At 50.5% G+C, this 18,665-nt stretch overlaps 1 protein-coding gene across 2 annotated transcripts in view; it reads right to left on the reverse strand.

The window, feature by feature from the left end:
* The window catches only part of Dtx4 (deltex E3 ubiquitin ligase 4), a 34,947-nt gene extending 16,805 nt beyond the window's left edge, over positions 1 to 18,142 (reverse strand). The window contains exons 1-4 of one of the 2 annotated variants that reach the window (XM_075973564.1): positions 18,070 to 18,142; positions 8,278 to 9,001; positions 3,081 to 3,142; positions 1,818 to 1,979 (exon numbers count right to left, since the gene is read on the reverse strand). In XM_075973564.1, coding sequence (XP_075829679.1) covers positions 1,818 to 1,979; positions 3,081 to 3,142; positions 8,278 to 8,894 — 841 coding nt within the window. In that variant the 5' untranslated portion in view covers positions 8,895 to 9,001; positions 18,070 to 18,142. Of the gene's footprint in view, positions 1 to 1,817; positions 1,980 to 3,080; positions 3,143 to 8,277; positions 9,002 to 17,034; positions 17,889 to 18,069 lie in introns of those variants that run through there. The other variant, XM_075973562.1, reaches the window with a different exon arrangement.
* Between the last annotated feature and the right edge of the window lie 523 nt (positions 18,143 to 18,665).

Here is an 18,665-nt window from a genome sequence, read left to right on the forward strand (position 1 = left end):
GCTGACAGCCAGCAAACCAGCATGACTGGAAAGCCCCAAGCAAGCAAGAGACCCTGTCTCAAAAACAAGGTAAATGGCATCTAAGGAATGATATTGAGGTTGACCTCTGGTCTCTTCCCTGCCCCCCCCCATACACACGCACGAGAAAAGGAGGTCAAATTATTTTGCAATAGTTTAAGGAGTGTGAACAGAGGAGAGGTTGTCCCAGATCAATCCAAATGGCTTGAGGAGGGACGAGCTGCTCCTTTCTGTCTCGCCCTCCTCCCGTCCACTCTGTGACATGTCTATTTCAGTAAATCCGCATTATAACCGAGATAAAACTATATTCCTCCTTCCTGATCATCAAGGAGCCTAGACTTGCGCAATGATCCCTGGAGAAAACAGGAATGCAAACACTTTGCATCGCTCCACAAACACCAGAAGTCGGCTTCCATTTCTCTTACAACTCGTTAAGCCCTAGCTCAGCTGTATAACATGGTGTCACACTCAAATTATTTTTATGGGAAAGCAGGAAGTTATGACCCCCAGTTTCAGGACAATCCTCCCTGGCTTCAGATAGTGCTGCTGCCGCCAGCAGATGCAGCCCAGCAGTGGAGAGAGGTGAAGGCTCTGGGAAACATACTAAGGGCCATAGGAACTAAGGATCTTCAGGAGCTGGATTTGAGAAGTAAGCTGACCAACCCAAAGGCAGAGGATAGGTTTGCATGGATCTACAAGTCATCACAGAGCAAAGAGATCCATGGAATCTTGGGCTACTCCCCTGACGCCTGCAAGCTGTTTTCTCACCCATAAAATAAGGACAATTGATAGCACCTACTGCAGCGGTGCTTTTGACGACTGAAGAGCGAGCTGATGTTTGTACAGCCCGATAGCACTTGGCCAGATAAGGAGACAGTATGTGCTATTAATAGTGCCAGGAAGAGGGCAGAAGTGTAAACTCCTGTCCTGACCGACTGGACGAAGAACAAGGCACGCGAGCTCACTGGAGCAGGGAAATTGAAACAGACAGGGAAAGTAGAACAAGGGTTTGAGGAAGTTCAGCCAACAACAGCCCAAAGCTGAGATGCAGGCCCTTCCCTTCCAATGCCCTGCTTCTCTGGAAAGAATCGGGCTTCTATTAGTTGAGAGCCTGTTACCTGTTGCCAGACCCTTGGCTAAGTGCTACACACAGACATTCTGACTCAAATTTCCCAGGAAGTTTGTATGATGGAGGCATGGGAGGAGAAGCACATCATTTCATAACCAAGAGCAGCCAGCAGGATGATCAGCCACAGAATCAACCCAGAGTCTCTGTGGTCAAGGAGGGCACCCTTTCCCTTAGTAGCTGGATTACAAACAGAACACAGAGATTTGTAAACGAGAGTTCATGGGACTCAAGGCCCAGAGAGACATAAGACAGTCGTTGTTTTTCCGTTTTCACGGGCACATTCCAGGATACACCTGCTGGCATTGGGCATTACAAAGACAAGAAGCAGAAGTTGTACCCAGCTAGCTAGTGACAAAGTTGGGGTTTCTTAAGGGTTTCTGTCCTGGCTCCAGCTTTGTGTCTCTTCTAACATACTGTCTTTGTAGAACACTTCACGTCTTTATTTTTCTGTTACTGTTGCTTTGCATGCCTATGTGTCTCCAGGTAGTTCTTTCTGACCCAATCAACCCACTTCGGTTGACTCATCAAAATCTACCACTGAGGCCTGCTTGGCAGAGGAGGAAGTGACAGCCCAGGGAGGGTAAGCCACGACTTTGACCTTGGTGCAGGTAGAGACAGGACTGGAAGCCCAGACTTTCATTCCACGTATCTAATCAGAAGAGGCCTGTACCTTTCTTGGCCTGTTTTTTGGTGGTCTTGCGGCTTGTGTTAGAGACCCCTGGGATGGACTTTATTTCACTCTTGCTGACAGGGGGTGGGTGGAGGACCAGCTTTGGTGGCCGAGTGAGGCACACAGGCAATCCAGCTGCACTCATGAGGATCCCGGTGATTCCTGGAAGGGGCAGGGCAGGGGTGAGGAAGTGCTGAAGAATGTGGTCCCAAGATTCCCACACCCCTCCCTCCCATTTACCCACTCTTCTCCCTTGAGCAGATTTCCTAACTCATGTGTTCGCTATACACACATACACAGTTGTATGCACGCTTGGGTGTGCGGGTGGGTGGAGGCCGGAAGACAGCTTTGTAAGTTGTTCCTCAGAAGCTAACCATCTCACTTAAAAATTATGAATTAAATGTACTTTTGCTCTGACCCCCACCTCTTAACTCCCTCTCGCTTGGTCTAAAAGCCCCGGCCCCACATTCGTGTCTGTTTTGGGAATCACTAATTCTGATCAGGGACTTCTGTGTGACCGTGGGTACAGAACTATCCATTCGAGTTCAGTGCGGTGCCTAACTGAAGGCAACAACTCCCCCTCCCCCAGAATCTATCAACAGCCACTAGCTCAACAGGGACATGCAGGGCTCTCTCTGTGGCCCTCCCCAGTCCATGCCTGATCAATGGCAAGCCCACTCTCGTGCAGGCCCCCTGTAGGCAGCCACAGCTAATGTAAGATCCTAACTGAGCTGTCTGTACTAAACTGAGAAGGTGAACTTGTACAGCCTTCTCCCTATCTTCCACATTTTCCATTCTTCTCACCCCCCCCACCCCATTCCATGATGTCCCTTGGACCTTAGTTAGAGAGGATGCTCACCGTGTTTCTTGAGTCAAGATACAATTGGCCTGGACCTCACCAGGGGACTGGCGGCCAGCAAACTCAAGGAATATGCTTATCTCTGCCTCTCAAGCAGTAGGATTATATGCACACATCACTATTCCCAAATTGCTAATTTTTTTTAAAAAAAAAACAGGGATTTTGGAATAAAAGTTTTGCCCTCATGCTTGCCTGTCAAACACTTTATTACATGAGCTATCCCCACAAAACCCCTGACATGCTCAGCTTTTAGCACACCCCAAGTCTTCTTGTTCAACTCCTAAGTTCCCATTTTCTTAAGTTAGCATCCAAATTCTCTCCTCTTTATAAATGAGTGTCCATTAGCTAATCCATGACTGATGTTTCAGCCTCAGCCAGTCCAGCCCAGGTCAGCTAGTTCTTACCTGCCAAGGCAGGGTTGACAGGGCTGGATCCATTCAAGTTCTTCACAGGCACAGTGGGGACCCTGTGGAAAGAAAGGGCATATGTAATATGGCCCTGACGAACATAACAAAAATGAACCAGTGTTTAAACCTACCAAAGCACACTAGGTTCTTCACACATCAGTGGGAGGTAAGAGGTTCAAAAGTGAACTCAGATCACAACACCCGCCACTTAGAATCTGAGAATGCAGAATGGGTACAGTGAATGCCAGGGTTCCTGGCCCTGCGCTAGCTGCCAACACCTTTGCCCTAACTTCCTTGTCTTCTTCCAGTCTCTCCTTGACGCTTTTTTACTCTCTGTTCTTGCTAGTCCTAGTTCCTGCCAGTCACACTCCTGCCTAAGAACCTTCATAAATGTCAGTTATTCTACCTAGATGTTCTTCTAAATTTCTGTCCATAACCCTTCCCCGCAAATGCATGCACCACAGGAATCTGCATTCCCCTGACCCCTTCTCCCCCGCCACCCCCCACACAAAAAGTTTCTCAGAGTGGAGATGCTGCAATCCCTGGTCCAGCACTTGGAAACCACTGCTTGAACAGCTGTCATTTCTCCTTGTCCCAGAAACTTATAAACACAAGCCGAATCTCCTCTGCTCCCTGTCCTGTCCTCCCCAGCTCTGGAGAGGAGCCCACACAGCTGCCTGGGAAAAGCTAGGCCGCCCACAGTGAAAGCACCCACAGAGAAAATACAGGACACACAGAGATGGGACTTGTGCCATTCCAGGCTTCTGCCACCCAGGCTTCCACAGCTGGCTCAGAGAAGCCAGCGGGACTGGTGAGAGAAGCCTCTGGGAGCCAGGCAGCCGGAGAATCCAGCTGGGGTGGGGCTGTTCTGGGAAGTCAGAAGGAAGACTTCAATAGTTATTTATGGGTCTATTTGAAAAAGAACTTGTTGAACCCAGTTTGCTTGATGTTGGGGGTGCGGCAGCTCTTTCTCCATCGTACTAGGGGGTAACCATAACTGTCCACAACAGAAAAACCCACACACAATTCTCCCAACAATCTATGTAAGAGGCATGACTGTCAATCTTACTGCATGGGTAACAAGGCTAGGCACACCGAGGTTAGGAAAACCAGACCAAGATTACAACATAGTATGCTGCTCTAGAGCCTTCCACTCTGTCTCCCATAATGCCAAGCTGTCTGCTAGCCCATGCTGTAATGAACAAAGCCATTATTAGGACAGAAGAGAGGCCTAACAGCCAGGTCTCTCTATCCTACATAGGCCTAGTATGATGAAGCCACTTTCCACAAAGACAGATGCGGTGAAGCTCATAAAACAATGTTTTTTATATATCTGGCCAAATCAAAAAGCTACTTTTCTTTCTGAACTGCTCCCTGAATAAGGGAAGACTGGATATGGGGAGGGAACGATGTCTTCAAATAAGAGTCACCAGACCAGGGAAAAAGGAGTAGACTTGATTCCGGGTTCTGTAAATGACCAAACACTGAAAACAGTAAGAAGTCAGCTAACTGCTTGAGCCTCGGTAGTCTAGGGTTATAATGTGTCCCCTTGGCAATTTCCCCTTAAACTGTTTGAGAGGAAGGTGACTCAAAAGCCCTGGAACCCCTCCAGGCAGATTCACCTTCCAGACTCTACATGGAAAGGCTTGAAGAGCCTGCCTCCTGTGGTATGTTCCCTGGCTGCCCACCGGGGGACAGCACTCACACTACAGCCCTGCACCTGCCCCCTTTCACCACCTCCCCAGCCGGCCTCCACCTCAGCTGATAAAATACTGTGATCTCAGTGACAAAGGCCACCTTTGTTCCCACAAACTGGACTGGCGGGTTTCCACATGCTATCTGGTCAACCAGGAAATACTCCACTCCTCAGAGCAGCTCAAGAAATGTGGAGTGTGGGGGTCTAAAGAGAGATAGGGGAAGTCTGCTTTTGGAACCCCTGAATACTCAGAGACACTGGTATCAATCGGTGGGGCCAACCTGGCCTGGTGAGTTAGGAAACGGGCAATGTGGTCCTTAGTCTGTGGACAGCAGTGGAGCCAGGGTTGTGTGCTTTCCCAAACACCAGACAGGGAGGGAGAAATGGACAGTGGCTGCCCCATCTGTATTCAGCCTGCTTTGCCTTTGGCAGTGCTGGCCAGCTCCTCTGTATTCTGTGATCACATCTGTCTGCCTTTACCCCAGCTGTAAACGGGACCTGATAAATGTCTGCTCCCTCGGGGTCCCCATGAGGCTGTAGGATCTAGGTCAAGTAGCTGGTAAACAGCAGAGCTTTGTGCAAATTTGGGCAACTGTTTACACTTTTATTTTCCAATCGTCAAAGGACTTGCTATCTGCCACTTCCTGCTTTAATAATCCAGTTTTCTCACATTCTTGAGCACAGGGTATCAGGTATAAAGGGCAGAGAAGAAAGCCCAGTAGTGCTGGGGACTAGGAGCAAGCAACACCTGCCTACCCTTCCCCCATGATTGCAGGTTAAAAGGAAAACCCCAGAAAACCTGTCCTCTGCCCTTGGGGCCTCAGCTATCTGAGCCAGAGCCCCTCCTAGGGAGCAGCAATCCAATTACAGGCCTGCTTCTCACATCCTGGGTTGTTACCAGTTATGGGAGGGTCCAAGTTTTCATGTCCATTGATAAAATAAAACTAAGGAAGGAGAGGAGCTGACCCAGTGCAGGGAAGGGGGCGTGAATGGGGTTGGGGAGGGGGGATATCCCTGCAGACCCTATGGTGAGAAAGCTCATATTTTCTGAGTTATTCACCAAACCAGGAAACCTCATGAAGGACAATGGCCTTGTCTCTAAGGCAACCAAAAACCATGCCTAGCTGGAGGTGCAGAAACCTGGACTCTGAGGGGAGAGGGGTGATGGCTGCCCTGCACAGACCTCCCTACCCCTTTTAAGAACCTCCTGCTTGTGTCTGAATAATTCACTGCATCTTTTGTTCCCTGCCAAGACTTTCTCTTCATCCCTCATTGCCTGCCCTCCCTGATCTTCTTTTTCTTTTTCTTTCCTGTGGGAAAGTTGTTTGAAGAGGTCACGGGCAGGGAGGATGGGGACGGGCTGTGTAACGACAGAAGGTTGATGGCAATGCCAGACAAAGCGGATAACACACGCTCATTAGTGGCCAAGAAAAGCTGGAAAAGAAGATGGCAATGGGGTGTGGGAGGTGGGAAAAGGTGAGAAGAAAGGGCTGGAAGGCAGACAGAGGTGGGAGGGGGTTCCCTTTCGGGAAGACAGAGCAAAATCAACTCATTTCTATAGCCCTTTTGAAAGTGTGCTGCCAGGACTGAACTCCTCTCTGCAGTTTGGTGGAGGAATAAAGGAACGAAATGAAGCCTGTTGACCTCCTCAGACTCACTGCAGCTCAAGGGCTATCTGTCTCTGTGATGGCATGGGGTCACTGGGACATTTCTCAAGGGGGACAGAGATGAGGTGTAAATTGGATCAGCTCAGCTTTGACGTCAGTTCAGTAACAACACAAGTGTTTAGCCATTAGATACACCATCATCACCATCATCATCTGCAACTAACCCCCACTGGACTCTGTGCAGTCTCGAACCCGAAGGCCTCATTTAACCCTTCGGAAAACCCTAGGATGGAAGTACTATTACGTCACTCAGCAGCCAAGAACACTGAAGACAGAGGAAGCAAAACTTACTCCAAGTGGCACAGCAAGGAACTCGGGATCGAGCCCCAAAATCAAGGGCTCCCGTGTGCACACAGAGCCTCCTCCTGTGCGCCAGCAATCACCCCGAACTCTGCTAGAGCGCCTAGCACACTGTTGCAATCCAGGAGAGAGGAGCAGAGGAACAGCAGGATCCAGGCACCCCTTGCCCTCCGTCCCATCCTTCACCCAGGAGGCAGTCATGAGCCTTCCATGCCTCCAAGTGGCATTATACACTGCCTTCTGAGTCATTGTGGCTGTAGCCAAAACAACGATGGAACAGTGGGCACAATCCTGTGTTCCAACTTCTCTGCACCACATGAGATGGGTGACCCTCCAAAGGAAAGATAAATCTTAGCAAAGTGCCCATGCATAAAACACAACAGTGACAGAAATGGGATAATAGCGGCAAGCCCATCGGGGACTTGTCAGAAAGTCGACTCCATCCACAGAGGTTTTCAGAATGATCCCATAAGCAGGTTATGTAAACCGGGAATCGTCATTTGACACACAAGGACACTGGTCCTTGCAAAGATCCTAGGGCTTCCATTAGTGAGAGGCAGGAAGACAGGCTGTTCCAGCCTAGTGCTCCTCCCTCTGCTGCGTGTTTTCTTTCATTTCCCTTCCCCCGAGCTAAGACCTCCCTCTGCTAAGACGTCTGGAGACCCAGCAGAGTATTTATGGCCCTGCCTCGGGGCAGCCTGGATTTTCAGTCTTAGGGACCCATTCCAGCTTTCAAGCCATCTCAACCACGGGCACAGGACAGCAGCAAGGCCAGGCCTTTGAGGACAAAAGGAAGGCGGCTGGCTGTTATGAGTTGACAAGCAGTCAACAGGTCAGGAAAAGGCTGCTGCGGGCACTGTAGGGACCTGGGCACTCCCATTTGGTGGATGAGGGATATCAAGAAAGTAAGAAACACTAATGGCGCCTCAACAGCTCCAGCATGTCATAAGCATGCTGAAATGGGGTATGGGAGAAGCAATCCCAGCTTGGCACCTACTGTATGCCTGTACTGATCGGAATACCTGGTGTGTGTGTGGGGTGGGGTTGGGGGAGTGCTGCAAGGCCAGACTCCTGCCACATATCTGATTCTCTTCATCTGTGGAATGGGATAATGTCTCCAGACATTATAGAGATTATAAATGAAAGCTAAAACCATTAAATCAAAACACAGTGGAAGCTCAACTAATGCCAGCTAAGATTTCCTAGCACCGTCATCTGTACTCGCTGGGACTGTAACATTGGTATGTTTGCAGTGTTTACTAATGATGAAGTCAGAGCTTCACGTGTGGGTCGTGCCTCAGACACAGCAACTAACAGGCAAAACCTCAGTTATATCCAGACCTCTTGGTGCCCTAATGTGAAATTGCTCCTTGTTCACACCAGGCTGGCTTCCACCTACCAGGGGCAGCTCAGTCTGACAAGACTAGGCATGCATGTCTTAGCCAGTCCATCTTGCTGTCTGACCCACAGATGAGTCACAGGCTACCTCTAAGGTGGGTAAGTGTTCTGTGGCAGCCATGGGAACACCTACCCCGAGGCAATCAGCACCCGGGACTGGGCAATGGCCAGTCGCTGCAGGTTGGACCGATTCAAAGTGGCCAGTGCCACCCTTCCAGGCTTCCTGTTGCTTCCTTGTGGGCTGGTGGGGGAGCCTGCAGTTGCCCCAGCTGGTGTATTAGAGACTTGTCTCTGGATCACCAGTGATGGAGCAGTCTTCCCTGGGCCCCGCATGGTGCCGGAAGTATCTAGTGGCTTCGTCCCAGGGCCAGGTGGTGGGGGCAGCTTGCCCACTCCAGAGGGAGCTATGTTCTTGCGAGTTCCTGGAGGCTGAAGGGGCCCACTGCTCCCATGGACCACAGCAGCCTTGACGCTCATCACCAAAACACACTGTGGACAGGAACAGGATGGTGCAGGGGGGGAAGTGGTTGTTCCAGGATTGACTGGCCAGGACTGAGCCTTCGGCATAGTGCCTGTGACCATGGGATAGATGAGGTCTAGTCGGCGGCGGATACGGCGCTGGCGCTGGGTCTGCCTGTTGATCTGGCCCATGGTGCTGAAGTCAATGATGTAGCTGAAGCCAATGGAAGTGAGGTCGATCCAGGGGTGCTGTTTCTCATAGGCATGCTGGATGGTAATACCCACTTCCATGTCATAGGGTGTCCAGGAACCATTGTCGTTCTCCCACTCCCACACGACACCCTTCCCAGGGGCTGAGGATGGGTCGTAGTAGCTGCGGCGAACTGGACGTAGGGTCCCTGCCGAAGACAGAGGAGGGAGGCGTCAGGGTTAGTGGAGAACACCATTGATGTGTATTAGATTCACAGGTCAGCATAACTGCAGTCCTACTGCATGGCAGCCCCTGCACTGCCTAGTAGGGTTTTGAATAAGACTCATTCAGGAGTCTACAACAATCCAGGGTAGAAGCAGATGAAGCCACATGGAGGGCATGGGAAGCATTGCCAGGCAGCAGAATGGACCTCCAAACTCAGGGTTCAGGTATATTGATTTGGAGACAAATCAATTCACTTTCCAGCTAATACACAATACCTCAGTCAACTCTTGTTCAGAGGAATAAGGCAACTCTCCCTGGGAGTTTTTGCAAAAAAACAAACAAACAGGCACTAAAGGTGCCAGAATTTCCATGACCATCTGGTAACTCTCACTTGGGGGAGAAATGCCCTCATGCAGAAAAGAGTTCATATGCCACCCCGGCCCCTCTGAAGAGCCCCGCACCCAGGGCTATGGAGGAAAAAACACAGAGCCATGATAGTCCAGAAGAAAGAACTTTGCTTCCATCTAAAAGGTCAGGAGTAGTGAAAATGAAGCTGACCATGTCTCTTTTGGAGCACATTTTAAAAGAAGGAAAAAGTGGGATAGTGAGATGGCTCAGGGGGAGGGAACGTGCTTCTAGACCCGATGACCTCAATTTGGCCCCCAGGACTCACATGGTGGAAAGAGAAAACTAACTCCCAGAAGTTGCCCTCTGACCTCCACACACATGCCGCAGCTCAACCCATCCCCTACCCTGCCAAACAAATACATGTAAAAACAAAACAGAAGTTAAGATGAAAACGTGTTATTGGGAGATAAGGCATCATCTTGAGAGAACTCTCACCTATTTCCCGGGAACTGAGTCTTTTATCAGCAGTAATAACATTCTCAATGGTCACGAGAATAATTTCATAATTATCAAACTCAACCCTTCTAAAGATAGCATTCTCTCCGTTTTAATAGTCTCCCTATGGGTTTGGAAGAACCAAGGGGATAACGAGATAAGGCGATCACACTGATGACCCAGCAGGCCCACAAGGGAACTGGACTCCAGAATCTCTACACCTTTTCCCTCTCCCCACCCTAGCAACAAATTCTGTGTCCAACCAGGACTCATTTCATGGCATCAACATCAAGGCTAAAGGCTGAAGGGGGCTCGGAGATGCTGGGGTCCCTACATCTGCCAGCTTATACTTTATCTGAGGAAGTGGTGGGAAAAGGCTCCCCTTCCCTGGCCTCTGACCCACCCCTTCCCCCAATCCAGAGGGAGACACCATGACTGGGACAGAATGCCATTCAAGGGGGAAAGAAAGGAACAATGGTTATTCAGGCCTTTGCCAGGGTCATAACCTACTCCCCACCCCATCTCCAAGCTCCTTAATAACCCAAAACATCAACATTCAGAGGCAGGAGGGAGAAGCAGAACAATTCTCCATTCAGGGCCAGGACTCTGTTAGGGGCCCTAGGGTATCAGGATGGAGGGGGAAGTTCCCGGGTTAGCCTCCATTTCCTTCCTCAGCAGCAGGTCAGCTTTCTGGGGAACAAAGCGCAGGGTCCGTGGAGAAGGTTCCATTCCTTCCTGCTGTGGGGGGAAGCCTTCTTTCCTCATCTCTTAGGACTATGCATAGCTGTAACAGGTGGATTTGAAGACAGGCAGGAACTTGTCATGCAGCAATTGTTCAATCAAATAGTGATTATTATTGCAGTTCACCCTTGAGATATTATAGGAAAAGCACGGTAAGAGGACATGTGTGTGTGTGTGTGTGTGTGTGTGTGTGTATGTGTGTGTGTGTATGTGTGTGTGTATGTGTGTGTATGTGTGTGTGTGTGAGTGTGTGTATGTGTGTGTGTGTGTGTATGTGTGTGTGTATGTGTGTGTATGTGTGTGTATGTGTGTGTGTATGTGTGTGTGTGTGTGAGTGTGTGTGTATGTGTGTGTGTATGTGTGTGTGTATGTGTGTGTATGTGTGTGTGTGTGTGTGTGTGTGTATGTGTGTGTAGGGGGGAGACACAGGAGAAAGAGAAAAGATATGAAATCACCCTGCCCCTATTCAGTCTTTACTCTTGGTTGCTCACAGACACAACTTCCATGGCAATCCTATAAAACACCATTTACAGATAAGAAAATGAAGTTCAGAGAGTTTAATGACACTTTTGAAAATGCCCTCCAGGGAACAGGGGCAAGGCACTTGTTTAGAGCTTCCAAACGCACTTAAAAAGCAGGGATTTTGTTTGTTTGATCAATTAGTTTTTAGCCAATAAAGTTATCAATCCTGTAAAAGTTTGAACATTGTCTCTGAACTCCCTAGGCACGTCCTGGCTCCATACACACGTTCCTAGTTTATGTTCTTCTATCCTTTGCATTTCCCCACTATTTCTGTCAGATACAGACCTAATCCTCATGTCTTCCATTGCAGTTCCATTTCTACTGGCAAGCCCATGTCATTTTCACCTATTGAAGCTCTCTCTTAGTTCTTAGGCCACTGTCCGCTCACTAGTCCCAGCCCCACACCTCAGGAAGCGTTAGGTGCAGAAGTGGACTGAAAGTTTTCAGATGTCTGCACTAGATGTCTAGGCTTACTCTCCTTGTAGGTGCTGAGTGTTGGCAGGGATACGGCTGTGTGGCTCTTTGTAGTCCACTCCCTAAGGCGAGGTCTGGCGTTATTAAAACACCATAAACTGTGCCATGACTGACTGAACACTCTGGCTACTATCAGATTTACTCACGGATCGCAGGTTGCTCCACATTCCATTAGTTGCTATGGAAAAAGCAAAACTCCGGCATTCCTTAGCAGCGTGCAGTCGCAAAGGGAGTGAGAAGGCAAATGTGGGAGGGATTGTTTATGATGCGAAATGAGCCAAAAGGACATCAAGGGAACTCCAGTTGTCAGGAAAAATGACTGGACACCTTCTCTGCTTACATCTTCCCCCAATTTTCTTTTCTTCAGCCAGGACCAAAAACCCCTGCTTCACCCACCTCTACAGCTCCTTCCCCCACATACTCTACACATATTTCTTTCACGCTGGCCTCCAGTCTCTCCCGCTGCTGGTCTCTGATTCTGGGAACCTTCACCATGCTAGGTCCTCCTTCCTAACCACTCAGCAAATTCTTTGTTGGCTCTTTTCACCCCAATGAAAATTCTGTGACCAAGTCAAATCCTGTTCCCACTTTTTAACAGCACTGATCTCAGCGTGCAGTTTGCGTATTTATCTAAGTGGCTCGTTAAATGAGGATCTGCCTCTCTCCCTAGATCCTCAATCTGATGACAGTGAGCATCAAACCGTTTACCCTAGCTCTGTCCCACAGGTTTGACATTTATTGAGCCTGAGGGACCCACTAATATAGTGATTAATAACTGGAGTAATGATGGCTTGCGGAACTTTTGAAGAAATAGATGACAGCTGACATAAGACTTGAAAGATACAGAGACTTTCAACAGTCAAATGGAAAGAAAGGGCTTCTTTCCAAGAGGAACCACATGAATAGGCGGGGTGGAGAAAACCACAGAACTACCAGGAGAGCCTACGGCACAGAGGACCAAGCTATAGCCAGGGCATAGAAGGTCTAGAACACCAAGCTGTGATGGGCTTTGTTTCAGGGTGAGGAAGAGCTAGTGAAGAGTATTAAGACCAAAGCTGCTCTCCTGATCAGTTCAGAGTGGGTGGACAAGTGTTAGAGAAAGCAAAAAGAGAGGCAGGGAGACCCTACAGAGAGGACTGGGAGGGACTTGGGCACAGGCAGCTGAACACTCTGCAAATGAGGTGTCAAGGCCACTTGTTCACAACCTCCAGGGACCCAGCAATGATCCCAAGACGGAGGAGCCTTGGTCTGGGAATCCAGTTTTCTTTATCCACATCAAAATTTCAGCCAGCGGGGCACACATGTTGCATTCCTGGAAATATTAGCCACTCAGGCTCTGAATAAGAGGATGAGTCAAAGAATCCTGAGGTTGACCACAAGGAGAGTGCAAAACGGTAGCCAACAGAGGGATGTAAAGATGAGCTAGGTTTTTGGAGAGAAAGTTGCTGAAGTTGGTTTAGCCCTATAGGGTAGTCATCAAGCATATATAACCTCAGAACAAAAAGTTTGGAAGAAGAGAGAAGTTGTTTTATTCCTAGAGACTTCTCTATTTGGAATATTCTAGGCCTGGGCTATTCTAGAATCAGGATAGTGGATTAGACAATCTGAAGAAGTTCCATCCACCTGGGTCCTATGGTGTGAGGACCCAGGGAGAAGGTTTCCGGTACAGTAGGCATAGAGGGTGTTCACAAACCAAAGAGGAAGGAAGAGAAGGAAAAAATGGTTTTCTCACTTCAAAGCATTGGAGATGTTTTGTCTTTGGGAACTAGAAGACTGCTCCAGGCATGGGCTGAGATCTCTGACAGGTGACCCACACCTGTGTTTTTATAGTCTACACTTTAAATTCTCAGCTTCTCATACCAGCACGATTTCAGCTCACCCTCAGTGTAGAAAGCTCCATAAGGGCAAATTTGTGGATGTTCTATTCCTGATAGGCCCCCCATACCTACCACTGCACGTGAAATTAGTCCACAATGTCCACAAATGCAACAGTCATACATGGGACACTTCACTGGACCCTTAGCTCTGTCACTGACAAAGTAACTTGAACTCTTGAGCAATTTAAGCTCTTTCAACTTGCTCCTCTTTCCATAAAACGGGACTAGTCTTCGTATAATCCTCGTGAAGCTGAAACAAGACACCTGTGCAACTTTCCTGGCATGACACATCTCTAGTACCCACTTGGTAACAATTATGTCTAACCCCTCCATTCCTGTGTCCACACTAGCTAGTATGCGATAGGAGGGATTCCGTCAAATCTTGCAGTACCACTCACTCTCCATTGGGCCCTTCTCATTAAAGATAAAAAGAGACAGGCTAGCACTAAAAGCTTTGAGCTGGAAATTCTTCACTCTCGTGTCAATCTATTATCATTAGCTTTGTTGTTGGTGCGGGGGTCTGGGGTATGCATGTGCAGATGCTTATGCTGGAAGAAAGGGACTCTGAAGGCTTCTCTTTAATCGATGACAGATATGGGAAGGCCTGACTATAAAAGAAAAGGAAGATGACAGTAGAGGACTTTGCACAGAGAGGACTCTACTAAGGCATACAGACTGGTCCAGAACCCCTTCCCTCCTTACCTTTTTAAATATTCTCCAGCCCAAACGCCTAGAGCAAAGTAACCTAGAATGCAAATCAGCCCCTATTTGCAAAAGTCTGGGGAAGGAAAACCCAGGGCAAACAGAAGTGGGCAGATGGGTGTCTGCAACCTCCTAGCCATCTCCCTGGAGACAGTCTGGATGCAGTCAAGAGCTCGAAGGAATGAAGAGACCAAGCTCACTAGGTATCCAGGCATACAACTCTGAAAAGAGAAAGCTCTCATGTCAAACGCCTATAAAAACAAGACAACCAAAGGGAAAGGAATTGCCTCTAGGCAGGGGACTTCCAGATTGTCTGGCTTTATAGGGACTTTTCTGGTTCCCAGCTTTACAGTGTGGCTTGGGGACAGTGAGTAATTTAATTAAACATTGCCAGGGCTTGGCTAAGGTTGCCTGGGAGCTGGTGGCTTAAAGTTCCTAACATGTCGCGGTCTCATCAATGGTCTTCATTGAGAGGAACCGAGGTCTTGTGTGGACGCAGGAGGCAGCAGAAGGGGGTCAGCGCTGACATGAAGGAATTCTAATCTGCACTGACAAGCTCCCTGGCAGGCCCAGCCTTTCTAGGAATTCAGCCTTATGGACGCCTTTAGCATCCCAAGCCTAGCACTTGGCATGGAGGAGAGAGGTGCCCAGGAAAGTGAACTTGAGGCAGGAAAGAGGGACGACGCCAGAGCAGTGTGGATGTGAAACACGCAAGGCAAACTTTAAAAGGATTCAGGCTGGAGGAGGTGGTGCACATCTGTAACCAATCCCAGCACTTGGGAGGCTGAGACAGGGAGTTGGCCAGTTTGAGGCCAGCCTGAAGGAAATACCTAGATCATATTTTTGAAAGGGGTGCAGAGGCAGAAGAAACAGCTCAGCGGCAGAGTCTTGCCGAGGACCGCGACTATCTCTCAGCCTCAGACCTAAAACAGAAGGAACTAAGTAAATTGCCATAACCAGTGGGCAAGAGGGTGTATCCCAAGAAGAGCCCCCAGCAGCCAAAACCTGGGAAGGAGATACTGTCATTCACTCCAGGTCCTCTACAACTTCACTCTGTCGAGAAGAACATCCAGGCCATGGCTGCTCCTAGACCTGTGTCCATCTTAAATAGCCCCCAATGCAGATTAAACCTCTGACTTCCTAACAGTGGGGCAGGGGATGGGGCCGGCCCATGGCTAGGATGGCTCTCCATATGCTGCACAGACAGTCTGAAATAGAAGAGCTAAACTTGCTGTTTTATTTTGAGCAGGCCTGGAACTCCCTGTCAGGTGGTCTGCTGATCCCACCTCCAGGGCTCAGCTGCTTCCTCCATCACCCCCCACGCACGCCCTCCAGCTGAGGTCCCCATGCCTCACTTCCACGTCCTCTACCCAAATGCACAATGGCATCTAATTCCTACATTTAATCCTCTTACCCCACCTCCCTGCATTCCTCTTTGTCCTCTCTTCCTCTCAGCTCCTCCTCCCCACTTTCTCCGTGAAGGCTCAGGCCCGCCAGATGCTGAAACTTCTGGAACATTCCTCCCCCCCCCGAAAGTTTTCTTCCATTGGCCAAGGTCATTCAGTTTTTGGCAAACAGGCTTTTCAGAGTTGTGACCGCGGATAACGAGAGGGGGGAACTAAACTTCTTTCCCATGACAATTCCAATTAGCACACAGGATGTGAGGCTTTTCCTAGGAAGTTCAGAGGACCTGTCCAGCAGCTGTTCCCTGAGCCACAGGGCCCTCCTCCCCTTCTCCCTCCCCACCACACCTGCTTCTCCAGGCTCTGCAGCTACCCCCTTGGGAAAGGCCAGCCAGAATTCCAGAAATGACCCCCAATTAAAAAGATTACTCTCTGGAGACAGGAACTTGTCCCAGGTCATCAGTTAAATTAAACTTGAACACACTAGACTCAGGGGAAAGAGCAACTGTGATTTCCTTCTCCCTCCTGGCTCCAAACCCATATTCCAACTTCTGCAGTTCCATTCCAGGCTAAAGGCTGCACAGCTGGGAGATTCCTAGTGGTCTCGCTGGCAACTTGGTTTTTATGTAAAGACGAGAGTTCAGTGCCTTGGGAGGCCAGAGTGGCCCTTGAATGCTACTTAAGAAAAACAAAACTGGGGACAGTTTCTTCTTAGCCTTCCACCTACTCTCTCCCTCCTCCTCCACGGACAAAGGGAGCAGCTTCCCTGCCAGGCATTCCAGAGCCCAGTCCTTCCCCCTCCTCTCTCCATCTGCTCTGGCCTGTTGCTTCAGCACTTGGAGTATACAAGCAGAGGCATCTGTGGATGCCACCACATCCAGGATGTTCCGGCTCTGAAACCCCTGGCTCCATTCTCTCTTCCCAGTAACATTCCCACACTTCCACACACCAGACTGCAATTAGAGTCAGGGGATCACTCTGTCTCCCCAAGTCTTACACCCAGGACTAGACACTGGGAAAGCTGGGTTCACAGAGGAGGGCCGGAGACAGCAAGGTTAAAAGGGGAATATGTGGTAGCAACAAGGGTGCTTGAGACAAAGCAGGGTCAGCCAAGGTGTGAGCAGCCAAGGGGCTCCAGCAATGGTTTTGCTTGCTAAGCATTGCTTGGGGGCTGCAAAGTCCTAAAGGTCCTGCATAAAGAGGCACTAGGGGCTGAAAGGGGGTATAAAGGGGTCTCCTGCTGTTAAGCTGTAGGTGAGTTTGCTTCATCAAGACACTTTAAACTACTCCGAAAGACATTTATTTGGAGATGGTCATGAGATCCTGAGAGGATCTAGGGAAGGAAAGCACCTGCCCTCAACACCGATCGCTGACACCAGTAAGAGAAACTGCCCACAACCCACGACCACGAGGGCGGTCGCTCCCGGGATAGAGAAGGGCTGTGGGCGGCTCACCCGTGTCTTGACGGAACTGGTTCATGGACTGCAGGTCGATGATGTAGGGCGCGAGCCGACTGTCCACCTGGCCCAGTACCACGCTGCCCCCGGCGCGGGGACCCGCGCGCACCACCGCCTCGATGTGGTGGCTCACGGCGGGGCTGTAGGGACGCCAGCGGCCGTGCTCGTTCAGCCATTCCCACACCACCACGGCCGAGGCCAGGAGCATGGCGAGCCCGGGGCTGTGGCGCGCCGCTGCCCTTCTCCCGGGCCCGGCCTCCTGCGCTTCCTCCGGCGCCGCCGCCTCCGGGCCTGGATCGCGCCCCCCGCCCCGCGCCCCGCCGCCGCGGGCAGCCTCAGCTGCGGCCCATGGGGGAGTCCGCAGCCGCGCAGGCACCGGGACGCGGACCCCGGAGCCGCCCGCCTCCGACCGCGCTCCGCCGGGCTCCGCCGCTGCCGCCGCCGCTGCTCCGAAGGGTCCAGCGGCTTCATGCAAAGGCCCGGCCCTGTGCCCTCGCCGCCCCGCCTTGCAAAGCCACCCGGGGGCGCGCGGCCCGAGCGGCGCTGCACCCGCCTCGCACCAGTTGCGCCTCGGGCTCCGCGGGCGTCCGCGTGGATCGCGCCGCACGGTCACGCCCTCCGCCCTCTCTCGGTGCGGAGCGCGGCGACCGCGGCGGCACAGCTCCCCCTCCCTGCGGCTCGGCTCAGTGCCTTCCAGAAGGAGTCGCCCCTCCCCGGCAATGCGCCAGGGCGAGCTCGCTCCCGCGGACGCTTCCCTAATCCCCGGGTGCCGAGGGCACGCGCGCCATCCCGACCCCAGCGGCCACGGCCGGGCCTTAACTTTGCAATCTCTTCGAAAATGGAACTTTCTGTCTTTCCGTTTTCAGCGCAGCGCCGAATGAGTCTGCGGCGCGAGCTCTGGGGGTCGCATTTTTCTCCGGCTCGCGCACGCACGCACGGACACACTCACACTCGCACACACACACAGACACACAGAGACACACACACACACACACGAACAACCCCACGCCCTCCTCGTTCTGCTGCTATTACCTCATCTTCGCCTGCATCCTTCCTTAGCTGTCGGTCAAGGATGAAGAAGCCACGCCTCCTAGCCGCTCGCACCAGAGCGCTAGAGCTTTCTCGCCCCCTGCTGGTCGGAAACCTCATGTACAGGTCAAAGGCCACACACTGGTGACCACTGGGAGCCAGAGCCAAATGAGAGCAGAAAAGGTCTCTATTGTTAGAGTTAGAAGGCACAGGCTAAACTGGTTCATCCTGCAGTGTCTCTGTGAATAAACCAGAAGAGAGCAGAACAAACACAAGCTAGACTCGCTTATTTTGATCATTAACGGCTAAAGAGGAAAACATTCTGAAGTGCGTTCTGACTAAAGTTAGGGATTGAGATCTGGATTGCACATTATTGCTGAGCATGGTACCCTGCACTCGTAACTTCAGTACTTGAGAGACTGAGCAAGAAAATGAGAATTCCAGGCCCCATATCCAGACCAGGTCTCAAAAAAAGAAAAAAGTTAACATTTCTAAGAGAATTACATATTAACCCCTTCAGGGAACACACGCTTCCTTTCTCCGTGGGTGAAACCACACATACAATGAATTCATTCTGATAAAGTGAAGATGGGATTTGG

The sequence above is a fragment of the Microtus pennsylvanicus genome, chromosome 5, assembly GCF_037038515.1.
Source record: "Microtus pennsylvanicus isolate mMicPen1 chromosome 5, mMicPen1.hap1, whole genome shotgun sequence".
NCBI classification, from domain to species: domain Eukaryota; kingdom Metazoa; phylum Chordata; class Mammalia; order Rodentia; family Cricetidae; genus Microtus; species Microtus pennsylvanicus.